The sequence below is a fragment of the Meriones unguiculatus genome, chromosome 14 (assembly GCF_030254825.1).
Source record: "Meriones unguiculatus strain TT.TT164.6M chromosome 14, Bangor_MerUng_6.1, whole genome shotgun sequence".
Taxonomy (NCBI): domain Eukaryota; kingdom Metazoa; phylum Chordata; class Mammalia; order Rodentia; family Muridae; genus Meriones; species Meriones unguiculatus.
In genome coordinates this window covers 22,795,771-22,818,983 of record NC_083361.1, presented here as the reverse complement: position 1 = coordinate 22,818,983, position 23,213 = coordinate 22,795,771, and the positions used below count along the sequence as shown (strand labels likewise).

At 46.2% G+C, this 23,213-nt stretch overlaps 1 protein-coding gene across 2 annotated transcripts in view; it reads left to right on the top strand.

Annotated features, from left to right (window-relative positions):
- The first annotated feature begins 20,734 nt into the window (after positions 1-20,734).
- Positions 20,735-23,213, top strand: part of Xylt1 (xylosyltransferase 1) — a 290,019-nt gene continuing 287,540 nt past the window's right edge. The window contains exon 1 of one of the 2 annotated variants that reach the window (XM_021657991.2): positions 20,735-21,297. In XM_021657991.2, coding sequence (XP_021513666.1) covers positions 20,950-21,297 — 348 coding nt within the window. In that variant the 5' untranslated portion in view covers positions 20,735-20,949. The remainder of the gene's footprint in view (positions 21,298-23,213) is intronic. The other variant, XM_021657990.2, reaches the window with a different exon arrangement.

Here is a 23,213-nt window from a genome sequence, read left to right as displayed (position 1 = left end):
ACATACATACACATAAAATACTTTAAAAAGAAAATGACGAAGGGATTGGCAAACTAGAGTAAAAACTAAGATTCTTCTGGATATCAGTTATTCCCAAAGGCTGACCTCTGTAGCTCCCCAGACCACCAGAAACTGTTGGATATGTTAAAGCACATGGGATCCTAAGCCAGACACACTGGTTTTAATGCTGAGGTAGTAGCTTACTGGACTTCAAGTCTCTGACTTGGGCTGAAAGGGCATCTTTAAAACACATTTCCAAATCACAGGTGAATGAATGCATATTGAAGATGAGAGTACAGGCCACGTGCAGGCATTTCTTCATTGTCCGTTACAACAAAGCCATTGTCTACATTATATGAAAGGTTCCCAACTCCTAGTAAGAAGTTAGGAGTCCTAACTGCTTCTCTTATCTTCTAATTTCTACAGCATGAGTCATTCAGAAAGAGATAAATGCTTAAAGCTATATAGTATATGGTTTTGTTTATATAAAATGTTCAGAAAAGGCAAATCTAGAGGCAGAGAATTCAGTCACTTCTTTCCTATCTTCAGATCTAAGTGTCAAAAGCTTGGCCCTCAGGTGGTGATACTATTTCAGAAGTTTCTAGAATTATTAGAGATGGAGCATAGCTAGAGAAAATAGGTGTTTGAGGTTGGATCTTCAAGAATAACTCATCTCTGACCATTTTCTATCACATTTCCTACACCTTATCTCCCATAAAGTTAGAACCTCCTTTTCTACCTGTTCAGATTCATCAGAATGTAGATAAAAATTCTTTAAAAATAAATAAAAAGTAGTAAAAAAAAAACAAAAGTGGCAATATAGCAACCATTAACAATTCATCAGTAATCTAGAGAAGACTTTGTGTTTGTATTTGAACAGGTGAGATCACTCATGGCTATGCCTGTCAAGGCCCAAGATTGCTGTCAGGTGGCATCCAGTAGTATGACTGGAAGGAGGGGGGTGAGGTTCTTAATTTAGTGGAAGGAGGGGGGATGCGGTTCTCACCAAACCTTGGGGTCACTGTTTCAGCTAGACTGGCTGACCAGTTAGTCCCCAGGATCTGCTCATCTCTGGCCCAAGCCCTGGCACTGGTGCTGCTAGCATGAACCAATGAACTAGGCATTTTCACGTGAGGATCTGATCTCAGATCTCTGGGTTTGCACAGCAAGCACTTTATCTACTGAGCCATCTCCTCGCCCTACAGAGAATGTTTAAGGCATACCTTAGGAGGATCTATGAAAACACTATGCCATTTTATTTATGAGGCAGGAGTGTCTTCTAATTTTTTTTTTAATCCAATAGGGTCCTGGAACCAATGTCCCGAGGATACTGAAGGATGAGTGTCTATTAATTGCTACTTGAGGGTTGAAATAGAAATGGGTACTAACTGTTAACGGGTATGTATTTGTGGGTAATGAACATGTTTCCCAAATAGATTCAGCTGGATGGTCACACCACTCAGTAAATTTACTAAGCATCATTAAATTGTACTCTTTTTATTTTTATTTCATTTGTACTTGGTAAAAATAAATATCCATCAAGACATCCAAAAATTGAAAAGGTTTTAAGACCTCATGTTTTGTTGTTAGTGTTATTTTGTATTTTTGAGTCAGGGTCTTCCTGGATGGCCTGGAACTTGTTACTATATAAACTCAGAGATCTGCTTGGCTCTGCCTCCCAGGATGCTAGGATTAAAGGTGTGTGCCACCACACCTTGATTAGGAGACATTAGGATGACAATGCAACCAGTCCTGATGAAACCTGACAGGCTAGGGTCAAATAGAAGGGAAGGAGGACCTCACCTATCAGTGGTCTAGGGGAGGGGCATAGGGGGAGAAGAAGGAGGGAGGGTGGGATTGGGAGAAGGCCAGGAAGGGGGACACAGCCTGGATATAAAATGAATAAATTGTAATAAATGATTATAATAAATTTAATTCTTAGTGTAGATGAAGTGTGGTTTGTGCCTCATGCCTCAGTGAAGTTTTTTATTTTAAAGAAGATGTGAATAGAGTGGGTCACTGAATGACTCTGGTCCTATCTGCATCACCCCCACCCCAGTATGCTCACATGTTCCCCACAGGCTCCCTGGCTGTTATCTCTGGTCTCAGGGTTCTGTGCTCAGGGGCTTCATTGAGTCACCAAACTTTACCCTGTCCACATTTGTCAGACAGACTTGAAGTAACAGTCAGTTGTTTTCCTTGACAGCACTCTCCCACCACTCTCCTGCCCTGGGGCACATTTGAAACTGTGTTCCCCTCATTTCTCCATTGTTCCTGAGCTCTACAAAGCTCTGGTTTCCATAGAAGCAATGGCCAACCCCTCCCTACCTCAATTCCCCACCTCCTGGCAGGTCTCTCCCATCAAATATGTGCCGTCTGCTTCAGATCTGTTGTTCAGTAGTAAAAATATGCTGTAAATAAGTTGTTGACACAGTTCACACAGAAGGGAAGCCATAGCCTTGGAGGTCTGACTTCGGTTTTTGCTAGTGTGGAGTCTCAGCTCTACCTAGCATTTCTTGGGTTTTGCTCTGTGTCTGAACAGATTCAACGTGATCTCTCTCTGGCTAGACCACATGAAACCATAAAGCGACAATGCAGCTGGATCCATTAGCAGAGGCATTGGCATGCAGAATATTTGTAATTATATGCCATTTTACAAAGAATGCCTAGTGTACCAAACAATTATAAACATTTGAACCAGGCTGAAATTTTAAAAAGAGAGGGGGGTTCACTTACATTGACTAAGGCTTATCTACAAAGTAAGCATTTAGGGACAGGGTGAAAAAAACTCCATTTTTGCTATCTGGATGACATGAATCCCACATTTGTCAAATGGTACCAGCTACTCTACACATCTAATGGGCAGAAAGTGAAACAGACTATGCCTCACTTTGTCTGAATAAGTAAACTGGGTTGAGTGTCTCTCCCAAGTACTCATTAAACTAATTATCAAACCTTAGTAGAATGGATTGTGTGAGCTTCAGCGTGGAAGAGGGTACTATTTCATCCCATTTCCTTCCACATTAAGTGTGGGTTGGCTCATTGGGTTGAAGAGTGACTGATTTGGGGACTTGGAAGAGTTATTTAACCTCTCCCAAACTGGGTCCTGATGTGTGAAAAGGAGATGGAAACAGACATCCTTGGAAGACTACAATGCCATCAAAAGGATATCCTAAATTGCATGTGATTTAGAGGACCCGTGGAAGCTGAAAACCGTAGCAGATGCTCACAAAATGCTTGTTTTTCTCTCCTGTTGATACCTCCCCAGGGATGACACTATGGGTAGAAATTTGGTTCTATCAATCTATGAGAAGTAGAGCGTCTGTCAAGGCTAAAGTGACCATCCTTAGTCTGTCAGGAGTAGCACTCCAAGCATTGCAGTTGTATGGCATACCTATCACCATGCCTCCTTTCATGATCACGGCAGACATTACCAATTGATCACTGATCTTTTCATTTGAGTTTAAGTACAGTGTAAACGCTGAACCTCTCAAAACCACCACTATAAAGTGATCAGATTTGGCAAACAGGATGGAAGTTACTGCCAGCTTCCCGTGTACACTTTGGGACAATGGAGCCTAGGGCAATATCTGCCTCTCAATAAACACTGGGTAAAAAGATGAGTAAGGGAGAGATACAATGAGATAATTGAATGCTGTGTTCATTGACCTCTTCGTTAGACAAGCTTGTTCAAAGATCAATCCCTAATTTTTGAAAGCCCCACCTCCAAGATGTGGGTCTTTGCTTAGTAGTTCCTGAACTGCTTATAAGTTTAGGTACCAAAGAGCCTCCTCTGAGATATACATGCTGAGAAGATTTCATCTTGGGAGATAAAAACTCTCAGGTTGCATCATTTTTGTCTAGTCCTGATTCTTCAAGATTTCCTGGAAACATAAGCTACCTGAAAAGCTCATTCCCACAATGAAGGAGAAAGTCTTAATTGATAGCATGGAGACAACTATTTTCTGGCCAGGAGGCACATCTCAAAGCTGTAAGTCCGGCATCGGCAACTGAGCTGTAATACCAAACCTGGTGGTGATCTCCTTAGAAAATTGGTTTTAGCTGTGTGGATGACTGCCCTCAAAGCAGAGAGCCCAGCATCAGACACCAAGGCTGCAATCGCAAGCGGCCCACACTATTAATCACAGGGAGATTGAGTCTTGCTTCGGCGTTCGCCTTCTGCAGACTTCAAGGTATTAATGCTGTTGACACAATTGTAAGAGTTAAACTCGTGTCTCCTAAATGAAGAGAAGATGGAAGAACAAACAAAATCATGCAGAAAGCCCCATTACCCAAAGATGATGTTAAAACATGGGGTAATTTTCCTCTTGTCATCGCCCCATGCATATTTTAGGTTGTAAAGTATGCAAACATTATATCTCTTGGAAGGGGATTGGTTTACAAATTTTCATTCCATGACATAACATTGCCAATGTTTTTGCAAATTCACTGAATTTTGGTTGTTGCAAAAATGTTCCAATTAATTGACAAGTCATAATGTACTTAATCATGAAGCTGTACTCTTCAAAGTTGGAGTGAGTCTCATTTTACCAGAGTGCAAAGATGCTGTACTGACTGTCTGCCAGTAAAGTTTTTCCATCTCACTGTGGAGTGTTTGATAAGTCAAATTCTTACACAGATGACAGATGATAGATAAATAGATAGATAGATAGATAATAGCAATAGACATGATAGATGGAGTTATTGGTGTAGATAATAGATAGACATAAATATGCAGAGAGATGAATACATAGACACATAGATTCTATGACAAGAAGCCAGGTCAACTAACTCTCATACACATTTTCCCAGATCAAGGCATCATTTTAACTTCCCACAGGTCCCTTCAGGTCATGAATTTTAAACAAACTTTAACTTCCTATAGAGAAGCACACTTCCTTCTTTGCTCCCAAACACTAAGTGTGTTTGTTTGTTTGCTTATTTGTTTCTGAGCCAGAATTGCCTGGCCACACTGGATGGCAGTGGTCACCTCCTTTAGCACTGCTGTAGGCTACTTTGCTGCACAGCCAGCTTCTACAAAGAGGCATTTCTATTATCCTGCAAAAGAACTGGGGAGGGGCCGCTATCTAGCTTTGTGGGTGACATTTTGTCCTTTCTGTCTATCCTTGGCACTCTTTTTGTTCAGTTCACAAATGACTTTTCCAGCAGTCAACACTTTCCTGTCTTTCTAGAAATAATGGAACTTTACGAAAGTATTTTGCTAAGTGAAAACGCACCAGGGATAATACATATATATGCAATGTAAATATAGAGATGTAAATAAGATAAAGTAAGAAATAAAAATACTTCTCTAAGACTGCTTCTTGTCTCCAGAGACACCTACTCATCCCTACTAGCATCACTATGGCCAGTGCATTTATTTTGTACCCACTATGTGCCTGAGACTGCTTAAATTACAGAGATATATCATTTTGCTCTTACAATACTTTGTCTTCATTCTAAAGTTAAGGAAACTCAAGCCATATCCATGCAAGAAGGACGTATGAGAACTGAGTTTTCAATCTAGCATGACTGCACATTTAATTGCCAGGCCAGCCTTTGCTGGGGTAGGCAAATGCAGCCTGAGCTTTTAGACAGTGGCAGCTCACTGCTATCCCATTTAGATTTCTGACAATTAACCTGTTTAAAAGGATAGGCACCAATTCTCCTGAAAAAGACACCTGCGTCTTCAAGAGGGAAACGCTGTGTTTTACATATCAATTGTTACAAAACAAATGTGGGGTGGATAACATTCATATTTTAATGTCTTGATTGAGATATAATTTACATGTGGTAAAGGTTCACCTGTTTCCTTGTATTGCAGAGTTATAAACCATCACTGCAGTCTCATTTTATAACCTCTAAAACAGCTACCTGTCCAATCACCTCCCTGTCCTCCTTCCTCTCTCCAGCCTCAGCAACCGCTACTGTAAGTCAGCCTCACTATATTGCCTACTCTGGGAATCACACGAGCATGGTCTTTTGTGCCTGGCTTTTGTCTTTAGAATACTGATTTTTTTTTTTTGCGACTCTTGTACATTCTCAAGAGCGGGGTAGTGTGGTTCTGTGCCTGTGATACTTCATCTTGATGGCAGCTTGACGAGGCTTAACATCGCCATGGAAACACATCTCTGCAGGAGTCTGTAAGAAAGTTTCTAGGTTCAGTTAAAGAGGGAAGACCGACCTTAGGTGTGGGCAGCGCCATCCCATGGGCTGGGGTCCTGGACTCAGTAAAGACGAGATGGTGAGCTGAGCACCAACGTCCATCTCTGTTAGCTGACTGACTGCTGAGGCAGAGTGACCAGCTGCCTCACACTCCTGTCTCCACACTTTTCCCCCAACAGTGGACTACACCTCAGACTGTGAGCTGAAGCAAGGCCTTCCTTGGTTATTTCTGTCAGGAGTGTGTTGCACCAATGAGGCGGTAACTAAGACCGTGTCATCAGTGTTCTTAGCCTGCTGGGCATCTTTTTTCCTTTTTCTCTGGCCTGTGAGGGTCTGTGTGCTCAATGCCACCTTCTCCTTGCTCAAGCCTCCCAGGCCTCCTCTGCTCCCAGTCACAGCCTATTTCCGAGGACCCTTTCCTGTTTCTTCTAAACGTGCCACTATTTAATATCTTACCCACAGCCAAGCCGTTAGTCCATCTGGGATTGTTTTACACAGCCCAGCATCGTGTTCTTCTGATGGAAAATCAGCTGGCAACGTATGTACTCAGAAAAGGAAAAAAAAAAAAAAAAAACGTTCCCTTGCTTGATTCAAAGACTGCCTTCAGGTTCCCTTACAGGGATCCTAGATTTTCTTGTATCTAAGCCTATGATGCCATATTTATAGGTTATGTTTGACTTCATAATACATTTTGATTTATGCTAAAATGATATATAGTATAATGTAAAATGGAGTATTATATGTATTAATATAACATATAGCGCAGTGCTTTCTGATGCATGTTAATATATAAGACCATCCATATTAATGTATAGTATAATACATTGTAATGCATATCAATATATAGTAAAATGAGTAGTTATATAATACATTGTATAATGCTTTCTGATGCTTATTAATATAATATATTATACATATTAATATAATATATAACAAATGCATTTTGATACATAAACATAGTTGCCTTTTATATTCACATCTCTCTCTCTCTCTCATATATATATATATATATATATATATATGTCTATAAGCTTAGTAATTCCAGGGCAATTCCTTTTGTACTTGATGAATTCAATACCCCACTTCCCCTCTCTACCATGAAAAATGAATATCAGTATTTTAATTGGTATTGGAATTTCAAGATAGTTTGACAGATTTGTTTTTTAAATAGTTTTGCTTTTTAAACCACCTTCCCACTCAAGAAACAATATTTATTTTCATTTGAACAACATGCAATGATGTTTCGAAAATTATTTTTAGAGGTTTATTTCATATCGGTCCTGAGCTCTTCTTGTCTCCCTAAATTATACTACATGCCTTGTATCTAGCTCTGTAGTGACTTCACTGTTTCTTCCATATCCACTTCAAGGACGCCACTGTTGGTGGAGAGGAAGGTTATTAGTGGTAGAGCCATCTCATTGTCTTGTTTCTTGTATTCCAACAAACACTGATTCTAGTCAGGCTACTCCTGCATCCTCCCTTCCTCCCTCTTTTCCCCTCTCCCTCCCTGCTTCTTTTCTGTCTTGAGAGACCACTGAGTTTCTTATTATACGAGCAAGCCATCAGCACAAAGAGAGCAGAACGATGTAGCTTCTCCCATGCTTACACTGGTCATTTTGTTTTCTTCCTTGGCGCATTTGCAAAAACTTCTGTGATTATTTAAAGATTGTAATTTTGCCATTTTCAACAGAGTTTAGCTTAACAGCCTTCACACTATTGAAGTGATTTCCTTTTGTGAGTATTTTACTCTATGTCTTTTTAAATTTTTTTTTTATTTATTACAACTTATTCACTTTGTATCCCAGCTGTAGCCCCCTCCCAATCCTGCCCTCCCTGCCTCTTCTCCCCCTGTGCCCCTTCCCTAGTCCACTGATAGGTGAGGACCTCCTCACCTTCCCTCTGACCCTAGCCTATCAAGTCTCATCAGAACTGTCTGCATTGTCTTCCTCTGTGGCCTGGTAAGGCTGTTCTCCCCTTCAGGGGGAGGTGATCAAAGAGCAAGACACTGAGTTCATGTCAGAAATAGTCCTTGTTCCCCTTACTAGGATACCCACCTGGACACTGAGCTGCCAGGGGTTACATCTGTGCAGGGGTTCTAGGTTATCTCCATCATGGTCCTTGGTTGTATCAGTCTCAGAAGACTGCTGGGCCCAGATTTTTGGTTCTATTGCTCTCCTTGTGGAACTCCTGTCCCCTCCAGGTCTTTCTAGCTCCTTTTTTCATAAGATTCCCGTGTCTTGTTAGACATGACTGTCACATGGCCAAGCAGCTTCTTGGCTTCCTCTTTCACATAGCGACATCATCATTGCTTTCACTGAGACCTTACCTGATCCAAACCAGTGTTGAATTCCTGGTATTCTTAGAGCAGCCTCTGTGTGGTTGTTACACACTATTCCTTTAATTGAGAGGTTTGTTTCTATTCTGAGGTAAAATTTATTTCCTATTGTTGGTGCTGGAACTGTGTGTGTGTGTGTGTGTGTGTGTGTGTGTGTGTGTGTGTGTGTGTGTTTTAAGAGTGAGGGTCTTCCTCACACCAGACTAATTCTGTCACCAGACAGGTGCTCTGCCTGAGCCTCATCCACTAGACTTTGTTTGAACTGAGGATCTCAGTAGTGCTTTCTGTGGTGTAGGTTCTGAGTCCTGGCTTGTCTACAGGAGAGCTGCATGGAGGCCACTTCCCTGACACCCTGGGCAGAGCTAGTGGGAACTGCCAGAGTAGGAGCTGGAATATTACCAGTTTCCAAACCTCGCCAGAGGAACGTGTAATGCCGTCAGGTTGGAGGGCCCTGTGTGGGATTCGGAAATATCAAATAGCAGTGGAGACCTCTCGTTTATACACAGTGATATGCCACTCACCTTATCTGTGATGCTAGAACTTTTTCAAGGATGAATCTTGCTTCTCTTTTTAGTGACTTCTCCCTTCAAATTTTCTGCCTTGCCTTGAGTCATGTTTTTTATTTCTTTGAAGAAATTAGCCATTTAGGTGGTCAGGTGACAGACTGGCCATAAAACTGCAGGCAGCTCTCCCTCTCCTCTTTCCCTTCAGGTCTGAGATTTCCATTACCTTCTTTTTGACATAACAATGTTGCTTTTGTCTTAAATTAGATTTGTGAGGAGTCAGTCCTGCATTCTTGTTTGTTTGTTTTTTTTTTAACAAAACAAAACAAAAAAATAAACCAAGCTTTTCAGAAGGCTGTGGAATGCAGTGCTTGTCTCTGAAGTGCAAGACATTCCCACATCACAATATATAAACAAACAACGAATGAACATTCAACAAAAGGCTTTGCATCTACCTCCTTCCTCTGCCATAGTTTAGACTTACTATTTTCTACTGTTAGGTTTGGGTGAGAAAGTGTTTCAGCCACTCTTATCCATAGCAGCCTCCTTCTCTACCTCTGCAGCTGCTTTAGAAGGGATGGCATCTGTGGAGATGCTGCCTTAGAATATGTCATTCTCACTAATCCAGAGGAACATTACCAAGCACTCTAAGCAATGGTGGGGGGGAGAGGGGGAGAAGATGGCACATCCCATATGATGGAACCATTAAGGGGTAGAAACTTTGCCATTGCCCTGTCATCCAGGAGTCAGATGAACCTGGAAACCAGTGTGAACTATGAGCTACATACCAATGTTGTGGCATGAGTCTGCCCCTGAGGCCCCTGCTCTGACATGTATTCAAAGCTCTCCCAGAACCCCACAGGCTGTCTTTGGCAGTGTTAAGAAGTCCTAGACACAAGTTTACATTCCCACCAGCAATGGAGGAGGGTTCCCTTTCTCCACATCCTCTCCAGCACTCAAGGGTTGTCACTTGAGTTTTTTTTATCTTAGTCATTCTAATACGTGTAAGGTGAAACCTCAGGATCATTTTGATTTGCATTTCCCTGATGACATTTTTTTCAAGTGTTTCTCTGCCATTTGATATTCCTCTATTGATAATTCTCTGTTTAGTTCTGTACCCCATTTTTTTAATTTGGTTTGTTGGTGTTTAACTTTTTAAGTTCTTTATATATTCTGGATATTAGACCTCTGTCAGATATAGGGTTGGTGAAGATCCTTTCCCAATTGGTTGGTTGTCATTTTGTTACAGAAGCTTTGCATCTGGTGCTTTCTCAGAAAACTAGAAATAATGCTACCTTAAGATCCAGCTATACCACTCCTAGGCATATATCCGAAATATGCTCAACTATACAACAAGGCTCAATCATGTTCGTAGCAGTTCTATTCGTAATAGCCAGAATCTGGAAACAACCTAGATGTCCCTCAATGGAGGAATAAATACAGAAATTGTGGTACATTTACACAATGGAATTACTATCCAGCTATTAAAAACAAGGAAATCATGAAATTTGCAGGCAAATGGTGGGAACTAGAAAAGATCATCTTGAGTGAGGTAATCCAGAAGCAGAAAGACACACACGGTATATACTCACTCATAAGTGGAGATTAGACATATTATATAGGATAAGAACTAAAATCTATATTCCTAAACAAGCTAAACAACAAGGAAGAGCCTAGGAAAGATGCTCAATGCTCATTCAGAAGGGCAAACGTGATAAACATCAGAAGCAGGAGAAGACAGGGAACAGGACAGGACCCTACCACAGACAGCTTCTGAAAGACCCTACGGATCAAGATATTGAAGCGGAGGCTGAGAGTCATAGCCAAACTTTGGGCAGAATGCATGGAATTTTATGAAAGAAGGGGGAGATAGAAAGACCTGGAGGGGACAGAAGCTCCAAAAAGAGGCCAACAGAGCCAAAAGAAAAAAAAAACTGGGCCCTGGGGGCCCTGAAAAGACTGATACCCTAACCAAGGACCATGCATGGAGAGGACCTAAACCCCTGCTCAGATGTAGCCCATGGCAGCTCAGTTTCCAAGTGGGTTCCCTAGTAAGGGAGGGGCTGTCTCTGACATGAACTCAGTGGCTGGCTCTCTGATCACCTCTCCCTGGGGTTGCAGCCTTGCCAGGCCATAGAGGAAGACAATGTAGCCAGTCCTGATGAGACTTGATAGGCTAGGGTCAGGTGGAAGGAGAGGAGGTCCTCCCCTATTAGTGGACTAGGGGAGGGGCATAAGGGGAGAAGAGGGTGGGAGGGCAGGATTAGGAGGGGACTGGAGGGAGCCACAGCTGAGATACAAAGTGAATAAATTGTAATAAATAATAATAATTAATAAAACAATTTACAAAAAGAAGTCCCAGATAAATCTCTCACTAAAAAGCATTCTGCCTTACTGTACCTTTTGAACCTCAAATTTCTGAAACCCTAACTAGATGGTGCTTCTCTCATTGTTGGCTTTCTGTCTAGAATTACTTTTACTTTGCTTTCCTGAGTGTTGTTAAGGATGACTTGTGTAAGATTATATGTCTCAGATTTTATGTTGTTAAAAAAGTAAAACATTTCTAAAACCATTGGATTATGATGACAGAGAATTTAGCATAAGAAAAGTCCTGTTTATTGTACTTGTTGAGGTTTTCTTTCTGTCTGGGTGTATAATAAGACTTCATGATTAAAAGAACAGGCTATTTGCTCTCTGTTTGGTACCTCTGCCTCTCAGTAAATCTGGGGAATTGAGTTTGCAGGTTGCTCTTAGTGTATTCTTCATGTCCCTCCTCATTTTTATTTCTGTTTATCTACTTGCTGTGAAAAACAAGTGTATTGATTTCTTCAACTATGTATGTATTTATTTTATCAAGTTCTCATTGTTTTTCTAATAGTTTTCAGTCTGTGTGTGAGGCATCAGCAGAAACTTGGTGCCATTGAAAGGGCTTTAAATATTCATTCATTCATTTATTCACTTAAGTCCCCTGACAATCCTAGGAGAAGGATTTGGTGTTCTCCATTCTTTGCACATGCAGAAAGGCATAGATATGAAAAGCTGTCCAAAGTTTGAGCATAAACTGCTCACTACGGTCTCACATGTTTGAACACTTGGCTTCTGCCTAGTGGCTTTGTTAGAGAAGGTTGTGGAACCTTTGAGAATGGAGTCTTGTTGGAGCAAGTGGGTCAGAAGGGGCTGGCCTCGAGGTTCTGAGTCCTGCCCCAGCTGGTTGTGGAAGAGATGTGTACAGCCTGTTACATGTCTTTTTCATGACGGTGGAATGATATCTGAACCAACCCTTCCTCCCTTAAACTGCTTTTGGCTAAGCATTTGTTCACAGCAAGGCTCACAGATGGTGGCATTCTTAGCTGGGTGTTTTGCATCCTGAGCCTTGTCCTCAACCACAGCCCATGCCTGATACCCATGACAGGTGTGACCCTCCTGCCCATAGCCACCTCATTCCATGGTGAACATAGGCTCTTTCATATGTGACATTTATTCCTGTTAACTCTGACTGGTGACCCAAACCAGGACAATATTCACCCTTAGCTGTCTCTGGACTGTGATAGAATACTTACAGTGGTTAGCATCAAGTACAGCAATGCCTAAGACAGAGGATGCCTGGTGACATGGACTGTGCAATCTAGGTAGTTCAGGCTATGGGAAAGATGGGAACACAGTCAAGCTGATTGGTGGTGCTGGCCCGGCTGCTAAGTCCACCAGTATGATCAGGAGCAGAGCCTAAAGAGACACAGACCTATCAGTAAAGGCAGGATGAGCAAACAGGGCAATGCTATGAGGGGAAACATCCTTCTAGTGTTTTCCAAAGGTGTTAAAGAAGCGAGCATAAAGAATATCATGAGAAAAGAGATCGTGAACTGTAAAAAGTTGCAGGGTTCCTGGCTGTTTCTGTCTATCTGGCTTACCACCTGTGTTCTCTTGGTCACAGAGTGGCTGCGGAAATTCCCCCTGTACACTCTATATTCTAGCTAGAAACAATGGAAATGAGAAGGGGCAAGGGAGAACGGATCCCAGTGTATCTAATGCCTTCATCTGGAAGTATTTCTTGGGAGTTTTATCACTGGTTCCTACTCTCCTTCTAACCAGAACACTGATAACCATTACTTTTATCTTGGACACACCATCAATCCAAAGAGTATACAATCAGAGCATACCACCAAACAGGAAAGGAGGAAAGAGTACTGATGACATATCAAAGAGCTTTCCAGAAAATTCCTGAAGCCTTTTTGGAATGTAGTCCTTGAGTCTCCGAGGGAATCAGGACAAGCTGATTTGGGGGTGAAGAACAGAGGCTGCAGATCAGATGGGGAAGCAATTTGGTTTACAGGACTGAGCTTGACCACAGCAGACGCAGGGCTGGACAGCACCACCTGGAGCAGAAGGAACGTTGGAGTGGCTGAGGCTGCAGGCGAAGTGAGTCAGATAAAGGGGGATCTGGATAAAGCAGAACTAAAGCATAGCACGCCAGGTGCTTCCTGTCCTTTGTTGGTAAGCTAGAACAGAGTGTGCGCACTCGCAGGCGTGACCAGTGTTTGCTACTCTGTGGGTTCTTCTTTCTTCCACCCTTCTCCACCCCTTTTCTTTTTTCTTTTCAACCCCTTAACTCTAGATATAAAGAGATCCCTGAATAAACTCAGGGGCCCTTACACTACTTTCTGCTATTAGGGGCCTCAAGCTCTTTGGGAAAACTTTCATCTTCACTGTCAGGATATCTAATTTCTTCTTCTTATTATTTCTTCTTTGTATACAACTACTTAACAAGCCACAACCAACAGCAACCAACAACCCACCAAACACCACTCCATCTCTCAGGGCTCTAGCATTTCTGTGCCTTCTAAAGAGTCCCTCGAACACCAAGTGTCACACAGCCTCAGCAACTATCTGCAGCTGGCAAAACCATGCCTCTGCTAGAGTATGAGGCATATCATAATCGGCTGCTGCAAAGCAGCCCCATACCCCTCACCTGGGGTTAAAGCCAAAACATATTCTTAAAATATTTTATGTGTTTTTTTTTTTAAAAAAAAACACCAAAATTCTAAAATTCTCACTATGTGTGTGTGGATGTGTGTGTGCATATGATTTTGTGTGTGCAAGCACATATGTTCACGTGTGCCTGTGTGTATAATATGTGTGCATATGTGTGCACATGTGTGTATGTGTAGGACAGAGGACAACCTCTCCCCCCACCCCCCGAAGCTTTCATCACCTTGTTTTTTTGAGACAGGGTATTTCACTAGTCTATAACTCACTGATTAAGTTAGACTGGTTGGCCAGCAAGTCCCAGAGATCCACCTGTCTCTGCCTTGATGGTACTGGCTGGGATTCTGGACATGCACATCACTGTGCTCCATTTTTCTTTATGTGGGTGCTAGGGCTCAAACTCAGGTCCCAACGGTTGCCTAGAAAACATTTTGTGGACTGACTTATCTTTCCAAGCCTAAGCTGGTTTATTATATCTTTTCCCTTATCTTTTAAATTCCCCCCAAACCACTTCATAGTTCTTGCTATGTCCTCACAAGTAGCTAGATTTTTATTAATCATTGTTTGAGAAAATCCCAACCACGGAAGTCCAATGAACATAGCAATAGCCTTCACTTACAGATCCCAAGAGTGTTTTTAGGCTCTAGGAAAAAAAAAAAATAGACCTACAGTCACTGGCTTGGTCCATGGTGAATTTTGGAGGCATAAAAGGAGTCATCTTCTTGCAAGAACTACATCTCAAGGAAAAGGCGTGTGCCATTCCATGGTCATTGCCTCCAGAGAACGGCCCTGTGTCTGGTGGGGATTTGGTCAACTTGTCACTCTAGTGTGCATCTTCATCTTCCTTTCCTTCATTGCACTCAGCATTCTCCAACGCTGCTTGTTTACAAATGTACCTGCTTATCCCGATGCACCTGTCCCATTGGGTGCAAGGTCCAATCAATAAATGTCTTCTACGGTGCCTTATTCATGGTTGAGTTTCCACCGAGCCCTACCCTGGCTACCAAGGCTGCTCCCATTCAGTGTTTGCATAATTCCATGTGTTGAATTGTATTAGCCACTAGCAATGCCAAATAACTATGACCTCTCTCCACCCATCATCATTCTTGGCCTTGGTGGTTGAATTATATAGGGGTTGCAGAGGACAAAACAGATAGGAAGGGCAAAGGGGATTCATTGGACTGGCTTACATCACAGGGGCAAGATAATTAAATGATGTCTGAGTGCTGCACATTCTTGTGGCTGCTCAACACACAAGGTTAGATGTCTCAGCAACCTCAGCCTGGCACTGAAGGCCTGGAGGCTTCCTGGAGAGCCGCTGATCTTCAGTGTACATTGAAAGGCCAAGATACTGGGCTCTGACATCAGGAAACAACGCCGGCAGCAGCAAAGGGACAGATGCATTCACCGGCATGCCTGGAGTCCCAGGAGCCAACTTTGGCACCACTGCATTTGTTTTAAAGGAAGCATCTCCCTGAGTCTAGCTTGAGACGTGGAGATAGGATCATTTGTTCCCCTCCCCACCTGTCATCACTGCCAGATTGTAAGACTTCACAGTGCCAAGTGCTGGTTTCAAACAAGTCTCAATCAAGGATAGTGTTTCTCACCGTTCTTCCCTGGTGCATGTTCCTTCCCCTCTCTTCCCTTCAGCTTCCCATAGCCACGGATGCTTGCGAACCCGTGAGCCTTCTTTTTGTATACCTTCACCTAACATCCTGGTTTCTTGCTGTCTCCAGGTCTCGCCTGCAGGAAAACTGCTCACAGGAAAGTTATTTGCTTACTAGAGCGCCCTCTGCTGATGAAAGAATCCATGGAAACACATCTAGGGGTCGGCTGTTGATTGGTCTGCATGTGGTGGCTATAGAAGCCACTTTCTTCCCTTGGGTGGGATGGGATGGAGGACAGAGCGTATCTATCTACCCGCAGCACACACTCTGTAGGGGCTTCTCTGCCCTGCTGCTTAGAACCCCTCTGGCTTTGGAACTGTGGGTTTTTGCTGGAGAGAGTCAGGGATCCTGGGGGTGGAGGTGATCCGTGCCGAGTCTCACGCTACCAAGCACATGCAGGTGAGCCACCTGCTTCCAGCGTCTGCGTTGATGCAGAAGTGAAACCCAGGAAGGGTTTAGAAAATTCTTTTGAAGAGCAAAGTCGGGTCAATGGGTAGCATTTGGGTAAAAACCAGCTATAAAAACAAGAAGCAGACGTGACTGAGATTAAAACGGAAACCATATACCTCACTACATTTGACTGTTAGTCTGAAGTTTATTTAAATTCAGAAGGAGACTTGCGGAGCCCCGGCTCTACAGAACCCTCATGGCAGGAACAATTGGAAAGGACGGTAAATTTCTTTACTTGGTGATTAGGTTGTGACCCAACTAACAGTCTTTTCACCCTGCTCCGGCAAATCCCTCCACTTCACATGAAATAGATGGCACACTGTTGCATATAATGTCGCCATTTCTATGTCCCCTGGAAGACATGAGTCTTCTCTTTTTATGCTTCACAATACTAAGGGTCAAAGATGGTGTGCAACCTGCTCCCAGATCACGAAATAAAAACGTTGCCGAGATGGTATTTGAACCTGGGTCTGTGCCAGACTCCAATCACTACCTACTTCATGTGGAAGAATGCCTCTGGCTCATTGTACCTGCCCCCAGACCTTTAACTGACAGATGCTCACTCTGTATCCAGATTTCACCCAAGGCTTTGCACTGTACCAAGAGGCAGAAGAGGCAGAGAGAGCAGAGGCAAAGAAATGATGCCAGAGTCTACCCACAGAGATACTAGAGTGTCTCAGAGTCCTGATGTCACGCAGCCTCCTCCAGGCAGCCCTCTGCAAATAACCCTTCCCCACTCTGATGCACTTGACCATTTAACTTTGATAGAAAGGAGCTCACTATGTACTCAAACTGGCACTTTTTTTTTTTTTTTTTTTTTTTTTTTTTTTACTTCATCTTCCAAGTGTGTGTGTGTGCCACCAAGCTGGGCTTTATGTATCAGTCTGGATGCAAGAAGTTATTTGTGTGAGTTATTCCAGCTAACCCTTATGTGAAAGTTCCCTTTATTTCAAGCCTCATTTTACAGATGAGGAAACTGAGGCATAGAACTTAACAACTGCGCAGCAGAGGGGCTAGGGAGCTATGCCAGTCTGCAAAGAAGCTCTTTCCCCAGAGCCCACCTAAAAAGCTGACCATGATAGGAGGCCCTGGGGAACTGGTGGCAGTTTATTCTGGGTAGGCGAGGCTTTTTTGAAACCTCCAGTCCAAAAATCAAAGAGAAGTAAACAACAACAAAAACTGAAAACTCACCCCTGAGACTGCCTTCTGGCTTTCACATGAACAGACATACACAAGCATGTGTATATGCACATATTAAACCTGGGCAATCCAGTTTTCATCCATCTCATTCCCTCCATGAGCTGACCCTGGAATTGCTGTCAATGGCTTTTCTTGCTCCTCTGACCTGATGGACATTTCCTCAAGGGTGAAGACTGTCCCAATATTTTCCTTTGCAGTCACTAGCTCAGGACTGGGCACACCCAATAACTCAAAATGCTCAGGGACTAATCCAGCCTTCCATCCTTGAAGTGATGGAGAAACAAGATTTTTTGGCAATTGGGGTGGTGGTGGGAATCCCACAAATCAGGCGAAACTTCCCCAGAGCGCTGGCTCCTGGGAGCCATAGCATGGGAGCTTAGGAACCATATTTAAAAAGAAAGATTCCTTGGGGAATCTTCATCATCTCCAGATTTCGCTTGCCCAGCAGGATGCCTGCATGTAATAGGGTTCCATGTATCTCTGTGGAATGAAAAACTGAGCTTTGAAAATCCTGAGAACCTGGGATAAGGTGGGTGGAGCCACTTCGGGGTCTCAAGCAGGACCCTGGCCACTGTCTAACGGATAAGGACCACCTGCCCTTTTACAGACAACTGAAAAATGAAAAGTCTTGTCCTCTTAATGCAGAGAAGCCATTTTTGTTTGGTATAGTTCAGCAAGCTTCGGGTCCCTATCTTCTGGATCTCCCAGCTCACTGTGTCTGCCATACTGAGATGGCTATTTTAGATACCCCAATTTGCACCAGCTCCCGGCTTTCTCTTCTTCCATTCCATCTTTGCCTCCCATTCATTCTCAAATGTTGGTAGGGCTAGCTATCTTAGAGCCAGAAGATAATCCCAAAAGCTACTTCAGCTAAAATTGCCCCCCAAACCTGTCAAATGAGCTGTTTACAGCATCTCTAACCTGTCCAGGGCAACTGAACCTCTTTCTTGCATGGCTTTTTTTTTTTTTTTTTTTTTTTTTTTTTATGAGTCAAGATAAACAACTGTGTTTCTCCAGGGATTTGGGCCTGGGATCTTTAACCTCAGTGCTGAAGCACTGGGGCCCCGAGGGAGCTGAATCACAGCCTGGGCTCTGGAGGACGGCTGTGAATTATGTCATGAGGAGGAAGCATAGGTCATTGCTGCTTCACAGGCAAAATGCAGAAGAGTTCATGAAACAAAGGTGCACTGGGGGCTGGGATACTCTCTGCAGCCCATGAAGAGCTTGGAGGCTGTTTTTCTACTGCCTCTGGCTATTCACTTAGCACTAAGAAACCTGAAGTCCTAGAAGGGGAGATGACTTGACCATGATGGGGGAAACTCAATGCATGGGTAGACAGGGAGGTCACTCTCCTGCACCTCCCTGCTTGCTCGCATTCACCAGGCTCTATGGAACATCTGAACGGCTACCTGAATGGCTACAGAGATAACAGCTTTACCCTAAGGCCAGGGGTGAATCACGGAACCTTGGTTAGATTCACTTCCTTAGTCTGAACTAGAAATGAACTAAAGTTACAGCCAGTCTCAGGCACAGGAGTCGGGCCTCTTGTGCTGTTCCAATGTGAACACCTGTGGGAGACAGAGAGGAGAAAGGGAATGGAAACTCTGCAGTGGTTGTTCTGGGTTGCTGGATCACACGGTGCCTGGAGTCAGTCCTCTGAGGTCACTAGTTATATGATCTAGTTGGGTTTATTTTTAGATTGTTTTATTACATGGATTGCAAATATTCCCAACTGGTATGCGGATAAGAGGGGCCGGTGAGCCAGGGAGCTGCCCTCCCTCTACCGGCTCACTCGAGGTAGTGGGGAGGCATCTGTGTCTGGCTTCAGAGCTGGAAGGCAGGCCCTGGACTGGGCTTCAGAGTGTCAGGGCAGCAGGCTGGCCCGGCACACAAGCTCTCCCATTAGCAACCTCATGTGCCGGCTGCCCCTTTGCAAATCTCTGTAGTGTGCTGACCACATTTCCTTCTGAGACGCCATGCCTGCATCTGGGTCCCCTGGCCTTCAAGTTCGCTGTAGCTAAGAGGCACCCTTAGTCACCTTGGGATCCTTGTACCTGGCCCCACATCTGACACTGGTCATTGCTCTCTGCAGTGGAAGGAAGGGTCCGTTTCTTGTCACTGTTTGCCTCGTTCTCTGATAGATTCTGTACATATCCACTCTCTTCCCGCTAAAAACCAGGATGAAGTTCAGAAGGGCAAGAGACAAAGGACCAAGGATTCACCGTTAATCCCCAACTCACTGACATACACTTCAGTCCCAACCACGTGCAGACATTCAAAGCTGCTGTGTATCAAAAGGGAAAGGGAGTAAGACTAAGTCAGAGAGGGCTGGATGACTTCTGAGTTCAGAGAGATTATTCCTTACATACTCTCATTGACAGAGGACAGAGATCAAGGTCAAGGGGGCCAGCCTTGGTATCTCAAGGTCACCAACCAGGACCGGAGACTGCTTCTCCTTACAAGCAAGTCTGGCCTCACCCAGCTCTGATCCTAGTGCGCTCAGCAAGTCAGACATCAGGATGGCTGGATGGAAACAAGGGAGTTAAGGGAGGCTCTGCGGCTGGGCAGACGCCTTTCAGTTTGTGGCCTGGGAGAGTTGGGAAACTCCTTTTGCCACCAAAGCACCGACTTGCCAGCTGGATTTGGAGGATGTTGGACTGTGAGTCCTTGGGGACCAGAGAAGTGAGTCAGTGAGCCCTGCATCTTTGGTTGGCCCTGGGGTGGGGGCTGACTCAGAAGTCACAGTGCTTGTGCTGATTAACCTAGGGGAGTCATTGAGAACCTCCTCCTCCTCCCCATCACTTCAGTCAGTGATCCAGGAATCCTGGGGCTACAAGAGCCCGGACCTGTGACACTCCTACGTTTCCTCTCATCACCACCAGGCAAGGTTTTCTCAGTGCAGCCAAAGATCCCGGGACAGAAAACTCTGCGCCTCCTGCAACTCCGCCTCCAGCTTTCTGCCACGGGGAGCACAGGGTCTCGGGACCCCTCTTTCCCTCTTCCTGACCTCCGCAAGCCGAGCTGCCTTGTTGGCTCATTCGTCCCCCCACTTTCCCTCTCACTACCTCGAGCACCGGCCTTTTCGCACCCCCACCTTGCTCCCACGACTGTTCTGGGGGTGTCTGTCCTCTCCCTTAGCCCCCACCCCCTCCCTCACCTTCTCCTCCCCACGCTGCCCTCGGCTCCTCCTCCAGGCCCCGCCCTCTGCTCAAGGCCCGCGTCCCTGGTGGCCCCTTCCCCAGCTCTAGTCCCCCTAGAGCCCGCCCTGAAGCCCTGAGGGTAGGGTGGGGTGGGGACCCTGGCCCAGGGGAAGAGGACTAGTGCGGGGCCAGCTCCCTCCCCTAGCCGAGTCCCCGCGCGCGCGCGCCGCGCCCCCTCCGCGGCCTCCCCGCGCCCGCCTCCCGCCTTCCCCTCCTCCTGGTGACGTCCGGGTCCCTGCCCGTCTGAAAACTCCGCGCCGCGGCGGTGGAGGCGGCGGCGGCGGCGGCCGAGGAGGAAAGGGAGGAGGAGGTGGTGGAGGAGAGGAGCAGGAGGAGGAGCAGCGGCGAGCCCGGGCGACGGCGGCGGGGCCCGAGCGCGGAGCCCCCGGGATAGAGCGCGCACTGGGGTGTCCCGGCACCCCGCTCGCCCCGGGCCGCCGCGGAAGATGGTGGCGGCGCCGTGCGCCCGGAGGCTGGCGCGGCGCTCGCACTCGGCACTGCTGGCGGCGCTCATGGTGCTGCTGCTGCAGACGCTGGTGGTGTGGAATTTCAGCAGCCTGGACTCCGGGGCTGGAGAGCGGCGGCGCGCGGGGGCAGCGGCGGGAGCAGCCGAGCAGCAGCAACAGCAGCCCGCGGCCCCGCGCCGGGAGCGCAGGGACCTGGCTGCCCATCCGCCCGCAGCCCGCGGAGGACCTGGAGGCCGAGCCGGCGGAGGAGGAGCACGGGGAGGCGGCCCCGGAGGAGCCCGCGCGCAGCAGCCTGCCAGCCGCGGGGCACTGGCCGCCCGGGCGAGGGTAAGGTGCCCTTTCGGAAGGGGGTCGCGAGCCGCGCGGACAGTGAGAGACAGATGGACTACCCTACCCACGCCTCTCACCGGTCCTGGCCACCCAAGTCCCGGTATCCGAAGGGACTCTGCACCCTGGCCGCCCTGGCTGCCCTGGGCAGCTGCAGGGTCGTGCACTGAGCTGCGCTGCTCGGTGCGGAGTCTGAGGACCGCCCACTTGGGGTCTGGAAAGTGAGCTCCAGGGGAGACTCGCTTTCCTGGGGGTCCTGTTCCCTGTCACTCTTGCTGGGCGCCCTACTTGCTCTCTGGGTGGGGGCGTTGATGCCTCACTCCCCGCTGGAGTGCGTGCATCAGATCGTGACCGGATCCTCAGCCGATTCTCAGGGGTGGTTCTCCACGCAGCTTCCTTGGTCTGAGCTATTTGCTGTGGACTGAGAAGGGACCTGGAATGAGTGTCTCAGGTCCTCCACCACCTCCCTGGTACCCACATCAACAATGGGTCATGTGTGCCTGATCTGACTTCGGTCCTGTTTTTCCCTTTGGGTGTCTGCTTCTCCTGTCTCCGCCTTCCTCAGTCCCTAACCTTGCCATTTCTCGCCCTCCCTGACTTCACCTTCTCTGGGAGCTGCAGCTTCAGGATGCTGCCCCTTGGTCCCAGCTGGCTGTCTCTGACTTGACCTGGGTGGCCCGTTGCACTTACTGTCCGTCTGTCTGCCTACACTATCACATCTCCCGGGTGTGCTTTGCCCTCCCGGGATGTGGACAGCCAGGGCTCTGAAACTGTTTTCCACGGTTCTTCTAGTGCCATCTGGCTGGCTAGGTGGGGCACGGCTTGTCTTTCTCCCTGTCCTCAACTTCTTTGGGAGTATCTGTTTTACCTTTTTCTGAGCTAGGAGAGCAGGAGGTCTGAGTCCCTAACTATGGGACGGTGTCTTTTGCTCCGCGTGGGAATGAGCCGTCAGTCTGTCTGAGCGCTGGTGTGATATGCCATGTGACCGTCTGTCCATCATCCAGTTCCCTGCAGAGAATCGCCTAGCATCTGAAGGACAGTAGCCACCAGGGGGGTGTTACCAAGGATCTGTAGAGAAGGAATAGTCCTTGTTATTGTTTGTCACTCCAGCCGGCAGCCCTTGCCGAAGACACTGCCTCGACACAGCTGTGTCAGATGTGCTTTCTGCTGTGCCCAAATTCTTTGGGGTTGTCTTGACCCTTGCTGCCTGAGTGCAGCCCTTTGTGTCTGTGGGCTGAGACAGCCACGGGACTTGATCTGATGGCATTCTGGCTGCTCCGCAGCTACCAGGGAGAAGTCTTGCCCTCACCTGTGGTTAGAGTGGAGTGAGGCTTGTGCATGAGAACGTGAGCTTTGTCAACATCCCCAAGCCCCAAGTCCTTCTTTACAGCCAAGGGGACTCAGGCAACCTACTGCGTTTGAGTGATCCTGTGTTCCGGCTAAAAAAAAAAAACGCTATTACATGTTCTTTCTGGAACTGGAGACCTACTGGGAGGTGGGAGGGAGGAAGGGCTCGCAGTGCTGGCCGGGAGGGAATGGAGACAGGCAGGGTGAGGAGGGGCACCTTGGGACTCACTGCACCTTCTGCAGATGGGGTTCAGGAGGTACTTTCAGGGTGCGAAGACCACCTGTTGAGATAAGCGAGAAGGGAAGGAAAGAAAGCAACTGCTGATTCCTTCCCAGGTTCCCGATGTTCTGAGCAGGGACCCACAACTCCTCCATGTATGTGCTCAGCCAGGAGTGTTTTCCTCCCGTGTCCTGGCCCAGTCACGTCAGGTTTGGACTTGGAAAGGTGGGCGGCAGGATACCACGTCCCCCTTTAAACGTGTTTTGTAGATTTTTCAGTCCTAGCAGCGGAGTTTCTGGGCTTGTCTGTGATTTTGCTTTTATCTGTAGGTTTGGGTATAACCTGTATC